At 37.8% G+C, this 23,730-nt stretch overlaps 3 protein-coding genes and 2 long non-coding RNA genes across 9 annotated transcripts in view; 3 read left to right on the forward strand and 2 right to left on the reverse strand.

Moving 5' to 3' along the window:
• Positions 1-23,730, forward strand: part of LOC149691786 (uncharacterized) — a 118,092-nt gene that overhangs the window by 75,768 nt on the left and 18,594 nt on the right. The window lies entirely within an intron of this gene.
• LOC149691792 (uncharacterized) lies at positions 1,700-8,121 on the reverse strand. Of its 2 annotated transcripts, XM_089869215.1 has the most exons (5): positions 7,951-8,121; positions 7,059-7,444; positions 2,626-2,774; positions 2,226-2,554; positions 1,700-2,146 (listed from the first exon to the last, which is right to left on the reverse strand). In XM_089869215.1, exons 2-5 carry the CDS (start codon positions 7,418-7,420, stop codon positions 1,811-1,813), a joined length of 1,176 nt encoding a protein of 391 aa, XP_089725341.1. In that variant the 5' UTR covers positions 7,421-7,444; positions 7,951-8,121; the 3' UTR covers positions 1,700-1,810. The 2 variants fall into 2 exon arrangements, with proteins under 2 accessions (XP_089725341.1, XP_089725342.1); XM_089869216.1 differs by lacking the exon at positions 7,951-8,121 and having other exon boundaries at positions 7,059-7,814.
• LOC149691793 (uncharacterized) lies at positions 7,358-10,616 on the forward strand. 2 transcript variants are annotated; one of them, XR_016383490.1, is made up of 5 exons: positions 7,358-7,425; positions 8,009-8,237; positions 8,318-8,614; positions 8,813-9,507; positions 10,392-10,616. It is a non-coding gene; the product is annotated as an uncharacterized LOC149691793 (long non-coding RNA). The 2 variants fall into 2 exon arrangements; XR_016383491.1 differs by lacking the exons at positions 8,318-8,614; positions 8,813-9,507; positions 10,392-10,616 and having other exon boundaries at positions 8,009-8,300.
• LOC149691794 (uncharacterized) lies at positions 12,146-22,643 on the forward strand. Of its 3 annotated transcripts, none has more exons than XM_089869223.1 (19): positions 12,146-12,497; positions 12,640-12,717; positions 12,892-12,947; positions 13,027-13,222; positions 13,286-13,475; positions 13,949-14,071; positions 14,138-14,338; positions 15,106-15,463; positions 16,324-16,432; positions 16,526-16,842; positions 16,916-16,976; positions 17,568-17,751; positions 17,821-18,048; positions 18,968-19,041; positions 19,116-19,256; positions 19,863-20,767; positions 21,258-21,568; positions 21,911-22,359; positions 22,507-22,643. In XM_089869223.1, exons 1-18 carry the CDS (start codon positions 12,438-12,440, stop codon positions 22,354-22,356), a joined length of 4,038 nt encoding a protein of 1,345 aa, XP_089725349.1. In that variant the 5' UTR covers positions 12,146-12,437; the 3' UTR covers positions 22,357-22,359; positions 22,507-22,643. The 3 variants fall into 3 exon arrangements, with proteins under 3 accessions (XP_089725349.1, XP_089725347.1, XP_089725348.1); XM_089869221.1 differs by having other exon boundaries at positions 12,150-12,497; positions 16,321-16,432; XM_089869222.1 differs by having other exon boundaries at positions 12,154-12,497; positions 16,321-16,432; positions 21,914-22,359.
• LOC149691795 (uncharacterized) lies at positions 21,851-23,180 on the reverse strand. The gene is made up of 4 exons (XM_089869224.1): positions 22,992-23,180; positions 22,740-22,924; positions 22,595-22,672; positions 21,851-22,516 (listed from the first exon to the last, which is right to left on the reverse strand). The coding sequence occupies exons 1-4, from the start codon at positions 23,055-23,057 to the stop codon at positions 22,381-22,383; spliced, it is 465 nt and encodes a 154-aa protein (XP_089725350.1). The 5' UTR covers positions 23,058-23,180; the 3' UTR covers positions 21,851-22,380.

Genomic DNA, 23,730 nt, shown 5'->3' on the forward strand with positions numbered 1-23,730 from the left:
TACTGATTTTATGATTTCTTTACTGATTTCGGATTTTTTATTTGATTTCGAAATCAGCATTGATTTCGGATTTCTTAAATTGGATTTCACTGGTAGCGTACGGGATTTCATGAATGACCGACCCCTCGTTCCTTTCTCTATACAGGGTGTCGTGTACCTTAATTTCTATACGTTTTAACACGTATTCATTCATTGTTTCACCGTCTCTTTACATAGTTGGATGGATGTTAAGGAACATACGAGTTTCCTAAATATTTTTTCCGGGACCATGGCTCTCATGGCGTTAGTTGACGACGATTCGTGCCATCCATAGAATGTTTAAGTCTAACCAAAAAATGTTTGAAACCAAACACCCGTCTTTTCAAGTTCCTTACAGTAATATTTACGCGAGTCTTCTATCTATCATCCGTTCTACGGGTTTATGTCAAGTCCAAACGTAGGGTCCTATAGCGCGTTAACCGCTCCCGTTTCGCGCTCATCCAGGCACAAATTTCTTTAAATAGTTGGGCGTAGCATCATCATCCTTATTTCCTGACACCCCCTTTATACTCATTCTCCCTTCTTTTCCCGCCATTCGGGCCAAAGTGTCAAAGTAATTAGATCTCCCGATCGTCTGGACGAAGATGAACAAGGTTTTTTTGCGCGGAGTATTTGGCGGGAACCCGCTGACTCTGTCACCATCCTCTTCCATCGGCGCGCGCCGGAGCTGGCAAGCGGCTTACGTGGCTGTTATATTACGTATAGCGTAGGACGTTTTTGTCCCTATTAAAACAAACACGTTAAAAGTTTCATCGCCAAAGCGAGGCGAACTTCTTTTGACTTTAGGGTGCTGCTATAGATAGAATCGGCAACAGCCTCGGGACACCTGTGACTCGTCTTGTCCCCTCAACCGAGCGAGGCCCTATATACCAGGACGCGCTTAGTTGCCTTATACTTAAGCTAAGCCAACAGCATTCGGATATCGAGAAACGAAAAAGATTCTCTCGAAGAAAGCTTTTAAATAATACGCCTTCTTGTCTGAATCTAGATCTCTCTCGTCAGTTTCTCGGTGATAAATCGTTCCAAATTGTTGAACTTACCCTCATGGACCCCCAAGACAAACTTTTCTATCTATCTATAACATCCTACACACACTCAATCCACTCCTTAAACCAAAGTTCGAGAGCTCTGGCTTCTTAGCGTTACTTTAAGAATGTTTAGTTCCAAATTTTCTTCCTCGTTTTTGTTCCTTTTTTATTTATATATATACCTTCTCTACTTCGAAAGATAAAGAGACCTTTTTTCTAATGATGAGTTGATGAGCATGAGATTTACACCGTCTGTTGCGAAATTATACAGCCAACGTACTTCTTTATACCTCTGCACTCAATACAGGACGGACATAGACCATGTCTTTCGTCAATCAAACCTTATGTTTAATATTACCCTTGCGAGATGAAGCCACACGCTCCCAATAGAGCATTCCTATGAATTCCAGAAGTGAAGCCAACACCACAGGGGCGGGGAGATCACCTTCTTAGGTTATGTCCTTCGCGCCAGGAAGCACCGCTATAGGCAGTCCAAGCCGTCTAGCATCCCTAAGCGTGTAGTGAACTCGGGTAAACTCCATCTGGTGTTGCGTCTTGGTTGGCGCTTGGGAAATCAATGAAATAGTCTATTCTCTAACCATCATTTATGAATAAAAACAAACTCAGAAATGAAATAACTTAAGATTTATTGCATCCATATTATTTACAAAGTTCTGAGCCCTTGAATATAAACTATGGGTAGGTAGGTACGTGATTCTTTTTACTATACACGCCGTTTAATTTCAAACGTCACCTATTAGAGATCGCACCGAAAAGCTCAACTTGGGCTTACTATTTGTCGTTAGAGTTTCCTTCGATCTTTTACCGTTCTTGACTCCTTTTTCGCTCGAGTAATTTTCGCTTTGGTTCGAATGACAATTCTCTCCTTGTCGGACTGGGACTGTCGATTCCGATCGAGCGATTTGTCTCTCCGATTCCGTTAGGAAGGAACACGTCGCGCCTCCAGCAGCGCCGTTCAGGTTTAGTTTGGCGTTTAGAAAAAGGGCTTCCAAAGAAAATGTCGGGACGTTCGTTGAAGGTAACGAACCAAGTCCTTCGTTTTTGGCGACAACTGACATCTGAAATTTAATTAACATTGGCAATAAGTCATAATTTCGATTAAGAAGAAAGATATGATGGGTTTAGTGATGTTTTCACCTTATGGGTGGCTACGGTTAACAAAGCCAAGGAATTGGACAAGTCAGGCGTTTCTGGTGACGATCTATCGAATGTAGCGGGTGATTGTTCATCGTTTGATGCTCGACTTGTGGCAGAGAAGCACCAGGGAACACGAGCCGCTGCTAACGTCTCCATATAGTGCTTGTGCCATAAGAACCGCCTCTCACTCTCCAGGGTAACCGCGTCCAGTTCCTTGTCAGCGAAGCAACGTCTTTTGCGTAGTCTTTCACTTAAGAAAGCCGGAAGTCCGAGGTTGGCCCGGTCTTGGCCGCTCGGGTCCGTTAAACTGTTGAGTCGTATCCTGTAATCTGAATTCAGGATCACGAATATAGTTATAATTTTGACCTCTAGCTTTGATGTCTTTAATGGTAAGACTTACTATGAAGGACATCTTTCGATAAGGTGCTCTTCTGCAAACTTCTCAAGTGCCTCTGGTAAATTTTCTTTTGTTCTAGTAAGGCTTCGGCAGTTTTGGTTTTTTCCTCGCTGTTTTCGGCGCTTCCTTTCTTACCTTCCGAAGCTTGTTGTCTGTAATTAAATCAAACTTGATTAATTAATTTAGGACTCGTGAACTCTGAAGGTAATCAACATAGTTTTCAGGTTTTCATGGAGTATAATTATATTAGATAAGATAATCAAAAGCGTGTTGCATTCAGGGAGGTCTTTCATCAAATCTTTTGTATTCGCAAAGAATACTCGGATTCCCACACTCCCTAAGACCTAAAGGTGCGTTTTCAAAGGCGCGTGTTGAGGGTATTTTTTAGCGAGAAGCGGACCGCGCGATTTTTTTTTCTCGCCAAGAAATTTTCTTTTTTCTCGCTATCGCTTGCGCTAGCGATACTTTTTTGCCAACCGTTTTCATGTGCGCGATAAACGTGCATAGAGAGATCGTTAAGCCTAATTTTTCAGTAAATGTTTTACATTCATTTTCTAAATAATAAACATTTAAGCTGAAGAAAAACACCTACCTATATCACAAAAAAACGTACTATTCATCTCCATTTTCGTCGCTACATCCATCCATTTATTCTCTTTAAATCTGTGTGGCGATAAGCTCCATATAGGCCTAATGTCTCTTTTTCCAACTAAATTACCAATTTTTCTTTCTTTTCATCTAAAACTCTTTTATTCTCAGCTCGAATTAGTCATATATTTTCGTTTATTAAGAATTGTTTACCCATTTTTATATTCACTTTTAAAACTCGGAATAATTAGGCTTAAAACGTAGACTTTTTAAGTCTCGCGCTGCACTTAAAACACGCGCCAAAGTTTTCGACGCTCCCATTGGCTACGAAAAATATGACATCACAAACATTAAGCGAGAAAGAAAAACGCTTAGCGAGAATATCTAATTGAATCTGATCGGAGCGGGTAGCGATTTTTTTCCCCGCTCGCGGTTTTTACTCGCACCCGCAAAAAATATCGCTTTAATGAAAACGGTTGCTCGCGGAGCGGGTGCGAGAATTTTTAGTTTTTTCTCGCACCCGCTCGATTTTTACCCTCAACACGCGCCTTTGAAAACGCACCTTTAATAACTCCAAAAATAGAGCGGGAGTTTTAGACATTTGGTTCTCCTCTCAATGTTCATATTCTTCTATACACACAAAATGGTTTATGTTAAAGTTGGCGAAATTCAAGAAAACGATCGAAGAATTTCAAAGACAGTATATTCGTCCGGGACCCAATAGACATAGACCATTCCATTAATCACTTGCAGAGAAACCATCGCGGTTAATTCCCTCGCGCCAACCAAGAGGCAACTGCAGTTCACTACACGCGATGGGAGGCTTACAGACTCTCGTTGCCTGCCTCTGGTGGGTGCTTCTTGGCGCGAGGAAACATAACCCAAGAAGGTGACCTCCCCGTCCCTTTGACGTTTGCTTCTCATCTGGAATTAATGAACTGGTCTATAGAGCTAGTTTTCGCTATCTTGTCTCCCGAAATTATTTTTAAAGAAAAATTCTCTAACGTTGCTTAAAGTAAGTAAGAAGATGACGGGGAAAAATCAACAAACAAGTCGTATACGTGATAATACGTCGGTGAGTTTGTCTAAGATAGAATCCCCCGAAAAATAGCGCCTCTGGAAAACGGAGAGAAGTGTGTGAACAAAGAGATTCATTCTATAAGAGTTATTTTTTTGTGGAAGCTCGAAACGGATTGTATTCCAGGCAGTCGGAAAGAGAAATTTTCGCTTTAAGAAAAATGTTGGCTGTGGAATCTACGGACCACAGCGCAAACCATGAAAGAATCTTTGAACTACTAGTTTCATGAAACCCAAAAAATGTTTGCGTTACGTTCGGGCTTGGGTTTACTATAAACTTCGTAATATACAGAGTGTTACAAAAAGGGAGGTTGTTAGGACCGAACTGCAGTGGGATGGTTCTAGGGGAAATCAATTTTGAGTCGGAAATGTCGTAACTTCTATCGCCATTTTGACACAAAGGACACTGTTTACAAGTTGTGAACATTGGAGTGTTTTATGGACAACCCCTTAAATTTAAATAAGAAACTGAAGGACAATAACTTCGAATTCAATTAAGGGGTCATCGGTAAAAGACTGCAAGACAAAAAATATCATAGACTCAAAATTGCTAGTAGAACCCGCCCACTGTTGTTCTATTCTAACACCCTTTAAAATAGCCATGCAGAACATGATTGCCTTCTTGAGAATTAAAGCCATATTGCAAGAAGTTTATATCTTATAGAAAGATTTGAGATGGTGTTAAAGTTTGAATTAGGCTTAAGTTGAATTTGAAAAGTGTGCTCGGTAATAATGCGAACTTGATCAGTAAGAAGCCGTGGTGTGTTTACTAAGCGAGACGATAACGTCGTTAAGAAAATAATCCGTCGAAAAGAGAAACTGGCGGTTTTAACTCCGCTAAAGACAGTAGCGAAATACATCAAGTAGTAACTGAGAATTTGGTAGCGAGTAGGAAGAAAAAAAATCTAAATTACAATTAGAAAGAGGATTCCATTCCCCGTGAGAGGAATGAAAGGAGACGTAAAGGGGGCTAATGACTTAATTTTAAACAAAATAGATAAAGAAACTCTTTTATATCAGCAAATGGGACAAATGTTGTTAGTTTAGAGTCGGAGAAGAAATTATCACATGAATTTATAGTGGAAGATAATGAATAAATTAAGGGTTTCGATGCAAATTGGGTCGATCGGCAGGGATGCCATTAGGTTACATGACTTGATTAATCAGGTAAGGAATGAGGTTTACTTGGGAGGTGACGGAAGGGGTGCTGGTGGGTTTCAAGTCACCTTCGGCGGACACGGGGCAGTCGGCACCTCAGCCGATACTTTGTCGCCCAGAATCTTAATTGGCTTACACAATCCCGACATGAACATATTTTAAATTAAACATCTAGAAACACGAAATTAACTGATCCTCTTTATCATCAGGTTAATTTAAAGTCTAAATAGATGACTACTGAAGTACTACTGACTGGTTTTCTACGGGAATATTTACCCCTTCCAATTATTATAGACTTTGGAGGTCCATCGCGAATATAAGTTCCAAGTATTTACGACTAACTTATTAGTCAAGTTCTCTTATCTTTCGAGTAGTATCACCGTGTTTTAGCCTTTCGTGCATGCGAGGGTCGTTATCAGTTGAGCACGGATGGTGTCTGCGCTACCGCGGTAGATTCATAAAGACTGTGGAGCGGCTAGAAACTCGATCCTGTATTCATTAGTCTAAACTGACGCCCGATTCTACATTCGCTAACATCATTCGTCTCCCTTCTTCACCCTCCGTGTCCCGGAGGTCGCAAACTTCTCAGATTTCTTCCCTTAACTTTACTTGCCAACAACTTTCCGCCTTTTAAAATATTTCGCCTTTCTTTCTTTCTTTTTTTTTTCCCCCTTTCAAATTCATATGGAATTTGTGTATTCCATTATCTGATGAATATACTGACTAAAACTAAATTTGGATGAGGAAATTGTTGAGGTTTTGTCTCGAGACAGAATGGGGTGATTAAAACTTGACAATAACTTAGATGGGGACGAGGTAGTTTGTCTATATCTAACCATGCACAAGCATCATTCAATCGCGTTACATTGTCTTCATTCTCCTCAGACCATTCAGCGTTTATTGCAAAACTCGGTCCAGCTTTTGCTGTAAAGTTTCAGTAACTCTAAAATCTTCGGTCGTTTGTATTTAGTAATTTCAGCAAAAGTTGAACAACATTTAGGTGATTGCATAAGATTATTAGTTAGTCATGAAAACAAAAATAGTAACCCGGGTTTTGCAGAGAAAATTACAGTCGTAATGGATCAATTGTTGTTGACACCGGAGAAATCTAGCGCGAACTCGGTATTAATCTTTGTTGAGAAGTTAATTATTCTTAGGAAAATTGAAAAGATTCTCGATTTAGGACGAAATTAAAAAGTAGAAATGAAAAAGAAACATATCCCTCCTGAGGACGAAACCACCCAATATTTTAAAATGTTAGTTTTGGATGTTCTGGGGAATGAAATCGTCATCATATAGTGACATGAAGGGACTTCTTTATTCCAAAAGGAATTCTAGAAACTTCAAAGGAAGCGCCCCGCTTATATCCGGTTTGTTTAGCGAGGTTCTTTTTAGTTTTCGTTATTTTTTTTCCAACGACACGGGAACCCGTTAGTTCTCCAACTCAAATTTCGATTTTTTTATTATTCTTTATCATAACCAGAAAGATGTATCAAACTTTAAATTAACTTTAAGTATTGGTACAAATTAATACATTAAAATATATAGTTTTGGATAAGGAAGCGTAACAGAAGCACGGGACTATTTTACGGACACACAGTTTGGTTTCTTACCTTCTCAGAGCGACTTGGGCAGCCATGACGCGTTGTCTTTCGACGACTAAAAGACAGTTGGGACATTGGCAGTCTCTCCATCGGCAGAACCTTTTGTGTCCTTTAAGACAGGAGACAACCCCGTGGTTTCTACAACGAGCGCATTTCGGAGTTCGTAACAAACGTCTTTGGTGGTGAACTTGGTGGGGTCTTCTTTCCGGTTGCGTGACGGGTGACACTGCGGACGACGTTTCTGGGATTCTACGTGTCGGAGGCTTTGGTGTTTCGAAGGCACTTCTCGGATGACGGACTGGCGATCCGTTCAACCAGGACATGGAACCTCGTGAAAAGATGTTTTCCGAAAGAAGGGTTTCCGGCTTCATCAAACGTAACTCTTTACGTTCAAGCTTAAAGTAATTGAGAATACAATCAATTGATTTCGATAATGAAGGACTCGTACAAAATAATCTTTTGAACTATCTTCAAGTCGAATCTTGGAAAGATAGAAATTGCCATTGGAAATACGTTTCTAAATTACCATTTTCCCTCTCTTAAGATTGGATACCATAACTTCAATAATTCATTCACGTTAGTAAGAATATAAAGCTCATAAACCCTTACTCAACCTGGCGGGTCATCTTTGATGATACGTTTACCATATCTTCCAATAAACTAATCACATTTCCACAAATAAAAATCAAACATTAAAATGCCAAAGTTTGCTCTTGTATCAGTGTTAGAACAATAACTAGTAGACTACAAAGTATGGGAGGATGGTACTGGTTTTAAAAACGATGTTCTCGAAACGTGAATGAATGCTTGATACCGTATTGTTATAGTTCAACGCTTTCAAGTTCAATTCAAAAACAATATAACAATGTTGTTACAACTAAATGAAGTCAAAATTACTCACTCTTGATTACTTTATTTGAGCGTTGAGACAGTTAAAATGAAACCGAGTTACTTTCCAGAAATCTATGTTCGAAACGTGCTAACTTTAGCTATAGACTCTTTTAAGCTCAAACCGAGAGTTTTGAGAAGTTCTGTCTCTGAAGCGGAGGGCGGAGATACGACTCTCATTGGCTACAACGCCGCGGGTAAGACAAGATGCGAGAAAATGTTTTGAAACACTAAGTTCGTGATATCATCGTGAGTTAATTCAATTCTCTCATGAGTAATGACCTTCTGTTAGTTATAGCGGTGAGTATAAACAACAAGATAACTTGCCATTAAGTGAAATTAATATCTACGTGTTAAACCTATCATCATTTTTTATATAGAAAATCGATCATATTTTCCTGTTTTTCAAATCAAAGCCCATCATGACACCTTATCTAATATTTGAGCATAGCCCACTTGATCACGCTGGCTGCACGGGCTCTAGAAGCCCCCTCAATCGACCCTAAGAATGAAAATAATATAGGTTCGGTCTAAAATTCAAACCCGTCTGGTTTTAACATGGGCGTCTATGGAAGGGGACCAGTTTTATCAACCTTTTTGGCCCATATAGTGCATCCACTGGTTCAAATCTCTTGAATTTTTAATGAGACGTGTATTGAAAAGTTTGATATTATCCTGTAAAATTTAAAGTCTTCAGCTATAATAGTTTTTTTATAAAAAATAAAGATCACAACATAGTAGAGAAATTTAAAGATTTAAATCCTTCAATTTCTCTACTATGTGATGATTTTTATTTTTTATAAAAAAAAACTATTTGACCATAGAACCAAAGCGGTCCAATGTATGCTAATTAATTATAATTAATTCCCAATTAGCAGTAAAAGAATTAAAATTAAATGGAAAATTACTGATAACGTGGAAAATTACTGATAACGTGGAAAAATACTGATATTGTGGAAAATTACAGATATTGTGGAAAATTACTGATACCGTGGAAAAATACTGATATTGTGGAAAATTACTGATACCATGGAAAAATACTGAAAACGTGGAAAATTACTGATATTGTGGAAGATTACTGATACCATGGAAAAATACTGATATTGTGGAAAATTACTGATATTGTGGAAAATTACTGATACCATGGAAAAATACTGATATTGTGGAAAATTACTGATATTGTGGAAAATTACTGATACCATGGAAAAATACTGATATTGTGGAAAATTACTGATATTGTGGAAAATTACTGATACCATGGAAAAATACTGATATTGTGGAAAATTACTGATACCATGGAAAAATACTGATATTGTGGAAAATTACTGATACCATGGAAAAATACTGATATTGTGGAAAATTACTGATACCATGGAAAAATACTGATATTGTGGAAAATTACTGATACCATGGAAAATTACTGATAGCGTGGAAAAATACTGAAATTGTGGAAAATTATTGATAACGTTCTTTCCCAGTTAGGTTTAATTTGAAAAAGCGTATCACCGTAATTAGTGGAACGACTAATTATCTGCTTACCACTTTCATTCGTGTCCGTAAAGTTTTTAAGGTCAGAATCTTTCAATTTTATTTAAATTAATTGATATTTTAATGTTAAATATACAGGCTGTTTCTGAAATGTCTATCAAAAATTAAGGGGGCTGTTAATTAATTACGCAATTAAACGCCTCAAACGTCAGACGATATTTTATTTTTCGTCTTCCAAACATACAGGGTGTTTCTGAAATGTTTATCAAAAATTAAGGGGGATGTACTATGGACGATTTTGAGTCGAAAATGTTCTATGACATTTTGCTGTCGTCGCCACCGTTTTCAAGTTGTGTTTTGAGTGTTTTACGGATGACTTCTTATAACTAAAATGAGAAACTCAAAGACAATGCTAGTTAAATTAACGGGTCATCCGTAAAACACTGCAATCAAAACTCGAATACGGTAGCCCGGACGGCAAAATGTCATTGCCGTTTTCGACTCAAAATCGTCCATAGCACATCCCCCTTAATTTTTGATACACATTTCAATAACAGCCTATATGTTTGAAAGACGGCCGTTTAGTTGCGTTATTAAGTAACAGTTAGTCGTGGAGATCTGTAATTAACACCATTGGAATCAAGAGGCTCGGAACTTTCAGAGTTCATGTGTTTTCTTAAATAATTAAGCTAATTACAATCGGAAACCGAACGAAAATAACCGAAAACCCAAAACGTTGTGTGTGATTTCATCTTCACCCCTAAATACTAGTTCATACGTTTGCAAGTTAAAGTTTCGATGGAATTATTTTTACGTATTTCGTTAATTAAAGCTCGTAATTAAGGAAGAAAATTATTTTTCCTGACTAATTTTAGAGTCAGGAATTTGAAAAAACGGATTTCAAAGCCTACAATGATATTTTTTTGGACCTACTTAATTTTATACTAATTTACAAATCACCATTAGATTCCTTGGCTAGAACTACCGCAAAATCAATATCGGGTTAATTAATATGGGCCTAATTAAAGCCATTAAATTACTGATACTGTGGAAAAATACTGATATTGTGGAAAATTACTGATATTGTGGAAAATTACTGATATTGTGGAAAATTACTGATATTGTGGAAAATTACTGATATTGTGGAAAATTACTGATATTGTGGAAAATTACTGATATTGTGGAAAATTACTGATATTGTGGAAAATTACTGATATTGTGGAAAATTACTGATATTGTGGAAAATTACTGATATTGTGGAAAATTACTGATATTGTGGAAAATTACTGATATTGTGGAAAATTACTGATATTGTGGAAAATTACTGATATTGTGGAAAATTACTGATATTGTGGAAAATTACTGATATTGTGGAAAATTACTGATATTGTGGAAAATTACTGATATTGTGGAAAATTACTGATATTGTGGAAAATTACTGATACCATGGAAAAATACTGAAAACGTGGAAAATTACTGATATTGTGGAAGATTACTGATACCATGGAAAAATACTGATATTGTGGAAAATTACTGATACCATGGAAAATTACTGATAGCGTGGAAAAATACTGAAATTGTGGAAAATTATTGATAACGTTCTTTCCCAGTTAGGTTTAATTTGAAAAAGCGTATCACCGTAATTAGTGGAACGACTAATTATCTGCTTACCACTTTCATTCGTGTCCGTAAAGTTTTTAAGGTCAGAATCTTTCAATTTTATTTAAATTAATTGATATTTTAATGTTAAATATACAGGCTGTTTCTGAAATGTCTATCAAAAATTAAGGGGGGCTGTTAATTAATTACGCAATTAAACGCCTCAAACGTCAGACGATATTTTATTTTTCGTCTTCCAAACATACAGGGTGTTTCTGAAATGTTTATCAAAAATTAAGGGGGATGTACCATGGATAAAGAATGCGCGTGAGGAAATTTGTTTTCACTCTACAGGATAGGCAACTCCCTATCTCGGGCGACAGCTTATTCCGTATATACTCTGTTACAACGTCGGTTGTCAGCACGCGCAAATATATTTCTCTATGGAACGTAGCTTTGTACGTGCTGTCAAGAGACAAAAAACTTCAGGATCTTCAGGATTTAGAATATCCGCGAGTTTTTTAGCTCGAGTGCACGGACCTCTAGGCCTTAGTTTCAAATACGTGTAGTAGGCTGTAGGTAATTTTTTGTCTCTTGACAGCACGTACAAAGCTACGTTACATAGAGAAACAGGTTTGCGCGTGCTGACAACCGATATTGTAACAGAGTATATACAGAATAAGCTGTCGTTCGAGATAGGGAGTTGCCGATCCTATAGCGTGAAAACAAATTTCCTCACGCGCATTCTTTATCCATGGATGTACTATGGACGATTTTGAGTCGAAAATGTTCAATGACATTTTGCTGTCGTCGCCACCGTTTTCAAGTTGTGTTTTGAGTGTTTTACGGAAGGATTTAAATCTTTAAATTTCTCTACTATGTGATGATTTTTATTTTTTATAAAAAAAACTATTATAGCTGAAGACCCCTCCCATAGAAGCCCATGTTAAAACCAGACGGGTTTGAAAGTTTAGACCGAACCTATGTGACGCGCCGCATTGGTGAGTTGACATGTAAAAAAAAATCGTTTGGACGGGCTTCTAGAGCGCGTGCAGCCAGCGTGCGTGATCAAGTGGGCTATGCACGCACAAAGCTAGGTTACATAGAGACCTATGTTTGCGCGTGCTGACAACCAATGTTGTAACAGAGTATATACAGAATAAACTGTCGTTCGAGATAGGGAGTTGCCTATCCTATAGCGTGAAAACAAATTTCCTCACGCGCATTCTTTATCCATGGTGGAACTACTAATTTTTAAAATCCACGTTTGTCCAATGCCACCTTATTTCCGACTCTGTACTTCTTGACCTTGAGTTCAAACTTCAAATCATGGTGTGATCCAAGTCTGAATGTTTTTGTTATTGTGAATTACTGTTTTTGCAGAAGCCATTACTAGTGAAATTAATAATTAATATGGAAAATGTAATATTGGGAGGCAACGTTGTATCACTGCCAGAAGAACTATGTGAAAATGTATGTTGTTAATTTAATTCAATTGCAAATGCATGTAACTTTGCCAAGGGTTAAGATTTCTTTGTATTGTTAACCTTTTGACCTATATTTAAAGTTTCGACATATGTCAAATTTCCCACAACTTTTAAATATTTAATTACAGAAACTATTATTTAACGAAGTTGTCAGCTTCAAAACTTGGAATGACGAATTAAGTAATGAACAAAAACAACGACTTTTTGTAAGTAAAACAAATTTCATATGTTTGCAAGCAAGGCCAATATCAAATAATAGGGTAATGGTAGCCTTCTGCCTTCGACTGTATTAAGCTCTATGGGGAAATAACATGGGGTGCCATTAGTCTATAGTATACTTAAATAATATCAATTAAATTAAATTAATTTGACCCATTCAGAATTTATTACCAAATTTTCCTGAAAATGACGAGAAAGAAAAGATTGAAACCCTGAAGTATGATGTCATATTTGTAATCATACTTATAACTCAGGATGTTTAATTAAATTACTTCAAACTAATCTTTCTTTCTTAGAAAACTTTTTGGTGGAGAAAATTTTAAATTTGGAAACCAAAGAGATTGTCTTTTTAAGAAAATTAACGAAGGTTTACTGTCACCTTCTATCGCCAAGTTGAGTAAAACCCTGAAAAAGGCAGCTTACAAAGAATATAGGCATCAACAACAACAATACTCGTGTAAACTCTTAAAGCAAATAATACATTCCAGAAAGGTATAGAGAAGCCCTAAAGTATTCCTAAATTTTAAAACGTAGAACTAATTATTTTCTTTGCAGCTTTTATTAGAAGCCGCGCAATACGCCCCTCCTGGTGGTCCTATCCCTAGAATAACAGATTCTTCCAAAGATGACAAACCCAGCACTGGTCTTGAAGATAGAGCAAGATGGAGATATTTTTCAGAGTTACAAGAAATTAGAGAAGAATGTGGAGAGTTGCAAACTTCATCTGAAGACGAAAACTATCCAGGTTTGTATTTAAATAAGTTTTTTACTTTTTTTTAAATATTAAGCTTAACCAGAAGTATATAATACTTCTCTTCGAGAGAAGTGTACCACAAAGCTGGGTGAGTGTAACGTCATTCTTCCCAACATCGGAACATTTAGAGCAAGGTTACTAAACCGAATCACATACGCGATAAATAGTTCCCTCATCATTACTCTATTAGCGTTTAAATATTTGGCAAGACGCGCTTGTGCATTTTGTGCCACGTCAAGACAATCAAGGTTTGTGGGATGATTTCTGGGGATTTAGTGTCAAACAATTATAGAATTCACCTTACGGTACGATGCCCATTTGTAGTTTGATGAGCGGGAAAGCAAACTAAAAGGGTGAGCCTCTGAAGAATGACGTTACATAACTAAAGCATAGGGAGGGTACAGAGTGTCATCCTTCTTCTATTATCCCCTTCTGGCTTAACATCTTTAACTCTTTCATTCCAGGACCACCTCCAAAACTTTCCAGGAAACACAAAAAGCATTTACAATTTTTAGAATCTTCCCTCAGCCCTGATGTGCACCGAATTAGCGCAACTACATCTCCTCCTACAAGAATAGGCCATTATTGTAATTATAATTAAAATAAATGTCTAATAAACCTAACCAGTTTGTTTAACCTTATTAATTTTCCAGCTGTATCACCGAGATTGGCGATTTTAGATTTGAGTGAAGATAGTTACAGGGCGATGTTACAAGAACATCAACAACGAAGGTCATCGGGAGAATTACACCCTGATTTAGATACTTCCAAAGTAACCCTTGAAGGTGTCATGCAAAGAACATCCGTCGCTAGACGTCCTGGAAAATCTAGTATTAAAGTTGGAACTAATACAAGTATACTATAAAATAAACCTAGAAGACTTAAGTGTGACGTCACCCATGCTATAGAGAGCTTTCAGATGGGATAGTAGTACGTCACACCCTCCCAAGTCTTACCGTTGCTGTTCTGGTAGCCATATTGCATGGGTGGTCACAGCTTCATTCCTGCTTTAAACCCACCAATATGGCAGCGTAAATTATCTCACGAGACTCAGCTCCTCCTCCAACTGAAAGCTCTCTATTTGCCCATAGAAGCAAAGTGGTACCAAACGTGGCCGCCCACTTCCAAAGCTAAGCCCGTGACGTCACTCACCCATGATATTGCCCATAGAAGCAAAGTGGTACCAAACATAGCCGCCCACTACCAAAGCTAAGCCTATGACGTCACTCACCCATGATATTGCCCATAGAAGCAAAGTGGTATCAAACATAGCCGCCCACTACCAAAGCTAAGCCTATGACGTCACTCACCCATGATATTGCCCATAGAAGCAAAGTGGTATCAAACATAGCCGCCCACTTCCAAAGCTAAGCCAGTGACGTCACTCACCCATGATATTGCCCATAGAAGCAAAGTGGTATCAAACATAGCCGCCCACTTCCAAAGCTAAGCCCGTGACGTCACTCACCCATGATATTGCCCATAGAAGCAAAGTGGTATCAAACATGGCCGCCCACTGCCAAAGCTAAGCCCGTGACGTTGTACCTAGCCATTGCATGACGTCACAACTAAGATAGCTCTATTCTTTAATTTGGAATCATTAATTTGGACTTTATTATAGATACGAGTAGTTCATCCAAGAAGAAATCAAAGCAAAAACCATCTAGTTTATCGCAATCTCAGTCTCATTCACAGGCGACGACTTCTCAATCTAAACAATCAACTCCCGTGGAAGTTCCCAGTCATCCAGTTCCCGTACCTGATGTTAAACCACCACCACCATTACCACCACCTCCGGAAGACCCAATAATTCCAGAAATTTGCCCAACTCCTTCACCTTCTTTATCATTACCAACTCCTACTTCAAGTTTACCATTAGAAGATCCAACATTATTAACGCAAGCGTCAAGTTCTAGCGATATTCCGCTAGAAGAAATGGAAGTAGATGTCGGAAGTGATGTCGAACTTTATATGCCAAGGTTAATATTGATTAAGGACGGGTAACATAACAGATTATATCTTAAAAGAACGGACGGCCTTATTGTAATAAATATAAAAGGAATTGAATATTAAAATTAAAATAAATGATCTCTTATTACAATATGATAATTAGCATTTAATTAGTATTAAAAATAATCAAGGACTATTGCGCCAACCGCCATTGCTTTAGTGGCGTGGCGTCTGCTAAACAGAACCTCTCTCAGCCTGCGAGAATTCAATTAACCAATCACGTAGAGTTAAGTGGTTCGATTTAGCAGACGCTCTCTCAGCTTGTGAGAATTCAACCAATCACGTAGGGTTAAGTGGTTCGATTTAGCAGACGCTCTCTCAGCTTGTGAGAATTCAACCAATCACGTAGGGTTAAGTGGTACGATTTAGCAGACGACACTAAAGCAATGGCGGATGTCACAGTAGCCCTTGATTATTTTTAAGACTAATTAATTAATTTATTTTGCATTAAGAGATAATTTATTTTAATTTTAATATTTAATTCCTTTTATATTTAGAAAAAGGCCGTTCTTTTGAAGTATAATGTTATTACACCTGAACTTAATTAGCCTTATTGCTAATCAGCGCCACCTACCCATAGCGGCGACTTTGAGAACTACTGTAATCGGCAAGCCAATCAGAAGTCGCTAAAATCTGGTGACGTCACTGACGGGCACTCTCCGGGTCTTACCAAAAATGACGTCACCAGATTTTAGCGACATCTGATTGGCTTGCCGATTACAGTAGTTCTCAAAGTCGCCGCTATGGGTAGGTGGCGCTGATCAGGAATAAGGCTAATTAATTTACTTTAAAAAATATATCAATTAAATTATTTCGTCGTCTGTAGTAGAACAACAGCGTCATCAGACTCTGAATCTGTTAAACACCCATCCAGTTTCTTCACTCTTATTCGTGACTTTTTTTATGAACTTCCCGAACAAAAAATGACAGTTAGCAAAGTAAATAAATAAATATTAAATACTATTTAATTTTTCCGTTTGTTAATTTATTTAATTAATTTTTAACTTAATTGGAATTCCATCCATCTTCAGTTGGAAGATAGAGTTAAATCATGGATGGATAACCCAGTTGGCAATGTGGAGTGGTTCCAACTATCGGATAATTGGGTTGAACTCGTTTCCTCCGCTCTTAAATTTCTCGCCGGTGATTTACTCGGAATTGTGCCCGAAAATTTTGTTCCTTATTTGGATTATCGCGAGAAGCAACAGCAATGGCAATGGATTGGTGCCGGAAGAGATACGGATGACCATTTAAATCCACTTTGTCAACATTGGATAGAGAATAAGGAAGATTTGGGAGGTTTGGAATCACTCGATTCGTGTCAAGGGTCGCCTCCACCCGCCAGAGTGTAAGAAAGAATTAACCTAATTCAATTCAATTAAGGTTAATTAAACGTGTGGTTTAATTAATAATTTTAATAGAGCAACTGATTGGACTGTTAAACCGACTTCTGAAGAGGAAAAGAGTATTTACAGACATCAGGTTCGACGCGATGGTTTTAATTTCTTTGGATTAACACTTAATTATTTTTAACTAGCTGTTACCCGCGGCGTCGCTCGCGTGTAATAAGAACTTCCATCAAAAAGTTATAAAGAAAGGGTAGATTTTACTGACGACTAATATTTTTGTAGCCCTCGGCGTTGCCCGTCAGCCCGTCGGGACATTTTTTATTACTTTTCACGCGGACATTATTCCATAAAGAACGGTTTTTAAGTTTTTGGCCGCCATTTAAAAAGATGGCAACAAATCGAGCCCGAAAGACCATTCAGCCCGTCTATAGGTTAAAGGAAACCAGTGTACTAAATATTTGCGAAATCGGTTGAAACGCGCGGACTTTGTTGCGTAGAGAAGATTTTTTTACATTTCTGGGCGCCATTTTTTAAGATGGCGGCGGATTGGAAATATCTTTCTTAGTACGCGCTTACTACTTATGAGTAACGTTCCTGCAAATTTTCAGCCTTCTATGGCAAGCGGTTTGGGCTGGGCGTTGATTATTAGTCAGTCTGTCAGTCAGGACTTTGATTTATATAGTTATAGATTAATTTAATATGAATTAATTATTTATTTATAAAGGAAAATATTAGATATCAAAATCCTCATAAGGCTTTTACATTCCGTATTCACGGATACGAATCAGTTGTGGGTCCCGTTAAGGGTGTTTACTTAAACACATCCCAGATTTCGTCAACTCCTAAGGCGAGGGAACATTCGCTATTGGTTAAAGATAGACCAAATTTCGTCACTATTCTTTCATTAGGTACAAAAGTCAAAAATGCTTCTCGAAATGTTTTAAAAAGTTAAACTATAAAATCGTTTTTTCATATAGTTAGGGACTCGGCCGCGCGATTACCAAATGGTGAAGGAACCAGAGCGGATATTTGTGAACTTTTGAAAGATTCACAATATCTTTCGGCCGCTACCGATCAACAAGTTCATACTGTGGTTAGCGGAGCATTGGATAGATTACATTATGAGAAGGATCCTTGCGTTAAATACGACACCAATAGAAAGTTATGGATATATTTGCACAGGCATCGAACTGAGGAAGAATTTGGTAACGGAATTTATTTCTTACGAGGGGTCGGACGTTCGGCATTTTAGTGTACGGGATTTTGAGATTTCAAGATTTTGACCAAGATTTTGAGATTTTCCCCAGATTTTGAGATTCTGACTGAGATTATAGAAATCTTGAAATCTAGTCGAAGATTTTAAGATTTCGGGATTTTGTTCAGGATTTTCAGATTTTGAGGGAGATTTTCAGATTTTGAAGGAGATTTTCAGTTTTTGAAGGAGATTTTCAGTTTTTGAAGGAGATTTTCAGTTTTTGAAGGAGATTTTCAGATTTTGAAGGATATTTTCAGTTTTTGAGGGAGATTTTCAGTTTTTGAGGGAGATTTTCAGTTTTTGAGGGAGATTTTCAGTTTTTGAAGGAGATTTTCAGTTTTTGAAGGAGATTTTCAGATTTTGAAGGAGATTTTCAGTTTTTGAAGGAGATTTTCAGTTTTTGAAGGAGATTTTCAGTTTTTGAAGGAGATTTTCAGATTTTGAACGAGATTTTCAGATTTTGAGGAGATTTTCAGATTTTGATATTTTAGGGTGAGATTTCGGGATTTTACGTTAAGATTTCCGGATTTCTAGATTTTAATGTGAGATTTCGGGATTTTTCAGATTTTAAGGTAGGGATTTCGGGATTTTTCAGATTTTAAGGTAGGGATTTCGGGATTTTCAGATTTTAAAATAGGGATTTCGGGATTTTCAGATTTTAAGGTAGGGATTTTGGGATTTTCAGATTTTGCTGTGAGATTTCGAGATTTTAAGGGTAAGATTTCGGGATTTTCGAGAGAGATTTTAATAGATTTCAAACAAACTGTACGGGATTTTGACAAACGTCCGACTCCTCGATTTCTTATCATAGTTATTTTACCAGTAATTGCTGAATTGTTTTAAACTTTTAATTTAATTGCATTTGATAGAAAAAATTCATCAAGCTCAAGCTGCAGCTGCTAAAGCCAAGAAAGCCATGCAGAAGACGAAACCCGCGAGAGTTGTAATTAAACTCATTAAGTTATTGATTATACTTTAAGTTGATTGATCTTCAATCTGACTTATTAATTATTTTAGAAAACAAAAGATGGATGTTGGCTTTCTCCGACTGGTAACTCAACATCTTCCCAGGGTGGCGCTGAGAGCTCTAATAGTAATTTACCCGATACGTCAACGAGCCAAACCAGTCCTCGACCCACTTCTACTTCCAAATCTCCCGTAACTAACTGTTTTTATTATTTAATTTTACTTTAAAGGGAGGGTGAAGTAGAAAATCAAGTGATTTTTTATCTTTTCTTCTACCAATTTTAAGACCAGTCCGCATAGTGAAACATTCAGGAAATACCAGTTCCGAATGATTTTAAAATTCAAATTAGGTTCAGATTTTAAGGATAATTTTAAATAAGCCCCTCTGACCAATCGCGTAACGCCCTGCCTTTTAATTAACAAAATTCTCGTGGCACGTTCCGTGTCTCGCGCCACGATTGTCACGTCGCCCGCGAATTTTATCAAACCTCGTGATAAATTTTATTCGACACTTAACGTGCCATGAGAATTTTGTTAACAAAAAGGCAGGGCGTTACGCGATTGGTCGGAGCATGGTCCTTCTTTAAAATTATCCTTAAAATCTGAACCTAATTTGAATTTTAAAATCATTCGGAGCTGGTATTTCCTGAATGTTTCACTATGCAGACGGGTCTTATAATTTGTAGAAGAATCAATAAAAAATCACTTGATTTTCCACTTCACCCTCCCTTTAAAAACGATTTATTAATCGTCATTAATCAATCTATTCTTATCTCTATTTAATATTATATAATTTAGAGCTCAAGTAAAGGAGCTCAGGCGGTAAGTTCGCGGAGGACATCTGCCCAGTCTCAACAGCAACAGTCGACAACTCAAACCAATCAAACCACGTCATCTACTTCAAGTTCCAATACGATATTACCCGAAAATTCCGCTAAACAACGCGAACCTTCACCTTCCCCTCAACCTCAAACAAACAAAAATACGGCGGCGGTCCAGATGTCTTCAACCGCTACTACTAACATTTCTAATGCCGGTGTATTGGCAGTCAAATCGACTGTTCCACCAAAAACTATCGCCACAACCGTAACCCAAACTATTTCAATCAAACCCGAGGTTATTTTCTCTTCAACCGATTCGAAACTAACTGAACCGACTCAATCCAAGTCTGTTACAACCAGCGTAGCGACTTTAATCACGACTTTGTCCACCACAAACCAACCGCCACCAACAACGTCAGTCGCTTCCTTGCCGACTTTCGTTAGTCAAAACCAATTACTTCAATCCGTCAGTCAAGCGGGACAAACTTTAACTGGTCTTTTGCAACAAGGGAATACTTCAATGGCCAATATTCAAGCCCTTCAGAATAAGACGCAACAAGCTATGTTGCAATGCGCCGCCAAAAGAACTAATCCTTCCGGAGGTGTTCAAAGTTTCCAGACGATTGTTATTAAACAGGATCAAGTTGGGAAGACATCAGTTCCTTTATTAACCGCTGCTGGACGCGCCGCCGCAGCTGGTGGCGCTAATTTATCCAAACCAGTAGTTGCGAGATTGGTTTCCGGTACTCATCAAGTTGTTTCTTTAAGTAATTTAATGAGCGGGTTCGGAGAAGTTCCTGTTAGGTTTCAAGGGGCTAATTACGGACAAAGTGGCACCAGTAACATTAATGTCCTTCAGAGTTCCACAAATACGGGTTCTAGGTGAGTGTTATCAGAAGTATATAATACACAAAGCGGGGTAAGTGTAACGTCATTCTTCCCAACATCAGAATTAACATTTAGAGCAAGGTTACTAAACCGAATCACATACACGATAAATAGTTCCCTCATCATTACTCTATTAGCGTTTAAATATTTGGCAAGACGCATGCATGCGCTTGTGGATTTTGTCCCAGCCGCGTCAAGACAATCAAGGTTTGTGGGATGATTGCTGGGGATTTAGGGCCAAACAACTATTGAATTCACCTTACGGTGCGAGAGTTACCCATTTGTAGTTTGATAAGCGGGAAAGCAAACTAAAAGGTGAACACTGAGCCTGGGAAGAATGACGTTACATAACTAAAGCATTAAGAGGATACAGAGTGTCATCCTTCTTCTATTATCCCCTTCTGGTATTATGTAGTAGCTCTCTAATATAGTAATAATAATATTAATGCGTTTGAACTCTGGTTGATCGACTTCCATCTCTTAGGCTTCAGACTTTCGCGTTGCCCAATGCGCAAGTTGGTGTCGGTCAACTGTCATCCGCGGGTGGAATTGCAACCAGGGCGTTAGTGGTAGACCAAGAAAAGCAAGCTCTTTTCACCACTGCCGGAGGTACTTTGAAACTCGTTGCTAATCCTACCACGTTGCAACAATTACCTCCTGGATTAAAAGTCCAACAAGCAGTTGGTGCTAACAAGAGTGTAGCTTCAACTTTGACAACAGGAACTAACGTAGTTATGACCACGACTGGTTCTCTAACTAGCATGTTGTTAGCCGGAAGCAATCCAGTTATGATAGGTATGTTGTTATAAGCTTAATTAGCCTTATTCCTGATCAGCGCCACCTACCCATAGCGGCGACTTTGAGAACTACTGTAAGCGGCAAGCCAATCAGATGTCGCTAAAATCTGGTGACGTCACTGACTAACACTCTCGGGTCTTACCAAAAATGACGTCACCAGATTTTAGCGACATCTGATTGGCTTGCCGCTTACAGTAGTTCTCAAAGTCACCGCTATGGGTAGATGGCGCTGATCAGGAATAAGGCTAATTTAATGTATTATTAGAGACGAAATTTGAGTTTTTAGTTTTTTTACGAAGTCAAAAATGTTTTATTTATATGTTTATACAATTGTCTTAGCAGCTTCTCAATCAACGTTAAAACCCACAACCCAAACTTATGTCATGGCAGCAACCGGTACTTCACCCCAAACAGTCAGAGCCATGAAAACCCTTCAAGGTATCAAAGTAATTCCAGTCTCTCAAGCGGTGGGTACTTTACGAGGAGCTAATAAAACTCAGCAACCACTCGTGGCAAGAATTATTACACCATCGACTGGAATAACTTTGCAACCAGCTCATGGATCTTCAGCGGCGGCGGCAGTTGGTTTAGTTCAAAGTTTATCAAACGTTGCTGGTGTGCAAAAAGGGGGAATTGGTTCGAGTAAACCAGCCACAATCTCCTTAACAACCGCAGCTGGTCAACAACCAGTTATCATTCAAATGCACACTTCTGAATTGACAACCCCCCAAAGTTCAGCGACGAATGTGGTAACAAAATCAGAAGAAGAAGCTAAGAAATCTTAAAAGGTTTGTTTGTTTTATTTCTCGTCACGATGTCTTTTCGACCCAAACTTCTTCAGATGAAGAACCATCTTCTGATGAAGATGAAGATGATGATGAATCTAATTCCTTTTTGCGTTTTTTCCTTTTCTTCTTTTTGTCTTTGGATTTTAGGTGTCTTTGTCTGAAATTATATAACAAAGAATATTATAAATTAATTTTTTTTACACAAAGACTTAAAAGTTTTGTTATAAATAGTCACTTTTTCTCTCTTGTCTGTGATTTTTCTATCGTTTCTGCAGCTTCAGGGTATAGTTCTAGATATCCACTATGATCCCATCTGTGTTACAATTAATTACGATGTTATAATGGTGAAAAGTAAAATGTTTTAAAAAAAATTGTCATACTGAGCCACTTTTTTTGATATTTGAGTCTGACCATGGCGAGGACTAGACACTTTAGACTGGTTCTGGGCGGGTTTTAATTTTTCTATTTTAGGCCTTTTACGTTTCTTGGTAGGAATTTCTTCATCATTTGAGATATTTTCCGACTTTTTTCGATGTAAATCCCACATTATTTGTTCTTCTAAAACCTTAATAAGGTGAAAGAATAATGTTAAACCAAGGCTTAGTGTGTGTAGATTACACTTTTTAAATTACCCGATTATGATGGTCTACTGTTCTAATTGTATTTTTTAAAAGTTCTCTTCCAGCTCTACTAACCATGTTATTTATTATTAAAATGCCCAGTAATTAAATAACTCTAAAATAGCCAATATCTTCATTAAAATCTAACAATTACCCAAAAGTAGGCTTAACGTATTTTTAGCAGACGAATGTTTTATGTCTTTCGAACAAGGTCGGAAATAAGCAAGCACAGGTCATTGGAAATTGTCCAATAAAACTTTAAAATGACCCATAATATTTTTAAAAACCAAGGGGTTCACTGGATACTTGACCAATAAATTTTCCGAAGTTTTGATAGCTTGACTATAAAGAAGCGAAACTATTTATTGTAAGAAAAACCATATTTCCAAGACTGGTTTATGTAAGTACTTGTGGTGGCGCTCTCATTTCCCGCCAAAATACGCTTGTCAAATTTAAAATTTTACCGCGAAATAATTTTTTTGGGTCTCGGTCCAAGGTTTGTAAAGCTTAAAAGTTAACTTAATCATTAGGCTTAGTCCGTAAGGGAGAAGCAAATTTGCCTCGATTAAATTTGAGGGGTAAAAAGTCAGATTGTGATGATTATTAGTTTAATAATATTTTCTGGTTTTTGCATTTTCTCTAATACCAATTACGAAAAAGTAAAGGTCATCCCGCGGAGGTAGTGGAGGGGTGTAACATTTCCCCGCCGGGTGGGTAGAAACCAAGGCCAGTCAGTGCCCTCTCTCGGAAT

Source organism: Phalangium opilio, unplaced genomic scaffold (genome assembly GCF_054372755.1).
Source record: "Phalangium opilio isolate 3A_F unplaced genomic scaffold, DU_Popi_V2 ptg000025l_1, whole genome shotgun sequence".
NCBI lineage: Eukaryota > Metazoa > Arthropoda > Arachnida > Opiliones > Phalangiidae > Phalangium > Phalangium opilio.

Bases quoted from the DNA above. Each gene is read 5' to 3' on its own strand.
- LOC149691795 (XM_089869224.1), bottom strand. From the start codon at position 23,057: ATGGTTAGTAGAGCTGGAAGAGAACTTTTAAAAAATACAATTAGAACA. The intron at 22,673-22,739 runs GTATGACAATTT...ATTGTAACACAG, and splicing joins ATATCAAAAAAAGTGGCTCA to ATGGGATCATAGTGGATATC. The intron at 22,517-22,594 runs GTGACTATTTAT...ATATAATTTCAG, and splicing joins TCACAGACAAGAGAGAAAAA to ACAAAGACACCTAAAATCCA.
- LOC149691794 (XM_089869221.1), top strand. From the start codon at position 12,438: ATGGAAAATGTAATATTGGGAGGCAACGTTGTATCACTGCCAGAAGAA. The intron at 12,948-13,026 runs GTATGATGTCAT...TTTCTTTCTTAG, and splicing joins GAAAAGATTGAAACCCTGAA to AAAACTTTTTGGTGGAGAAA. The intron at 18,049-18,967 runs GTAACGGAATTT...TGCATTTGATAG, and splicing joins TCGAACTGAGGAAGAATTTG to AAAAAATTCATCAAGCTCAA.
- LOC149691792 (XM_089869215.1), bottom strand. From the start codon at position 7,420: ATGAAGCCGGAAACCCTTCTTTCGGAAAACATCTTTTCACGAGGTTCC. The intron at 2,775-7,058 runs GTAAGAAACCAA...ATTTAATTACAG, and splicing joins GCCCAAGTCGCTCTGAGAAG to ACAACAAGCTTCGGAAGGTA. The intron at 2,147-2,225 runs GTGAAAACATCA...ATTAAATTTCAG, and splicing joins TAACCGTAGCCACCCATAAG to ATGTCAGTTGTCGCCAAAAA.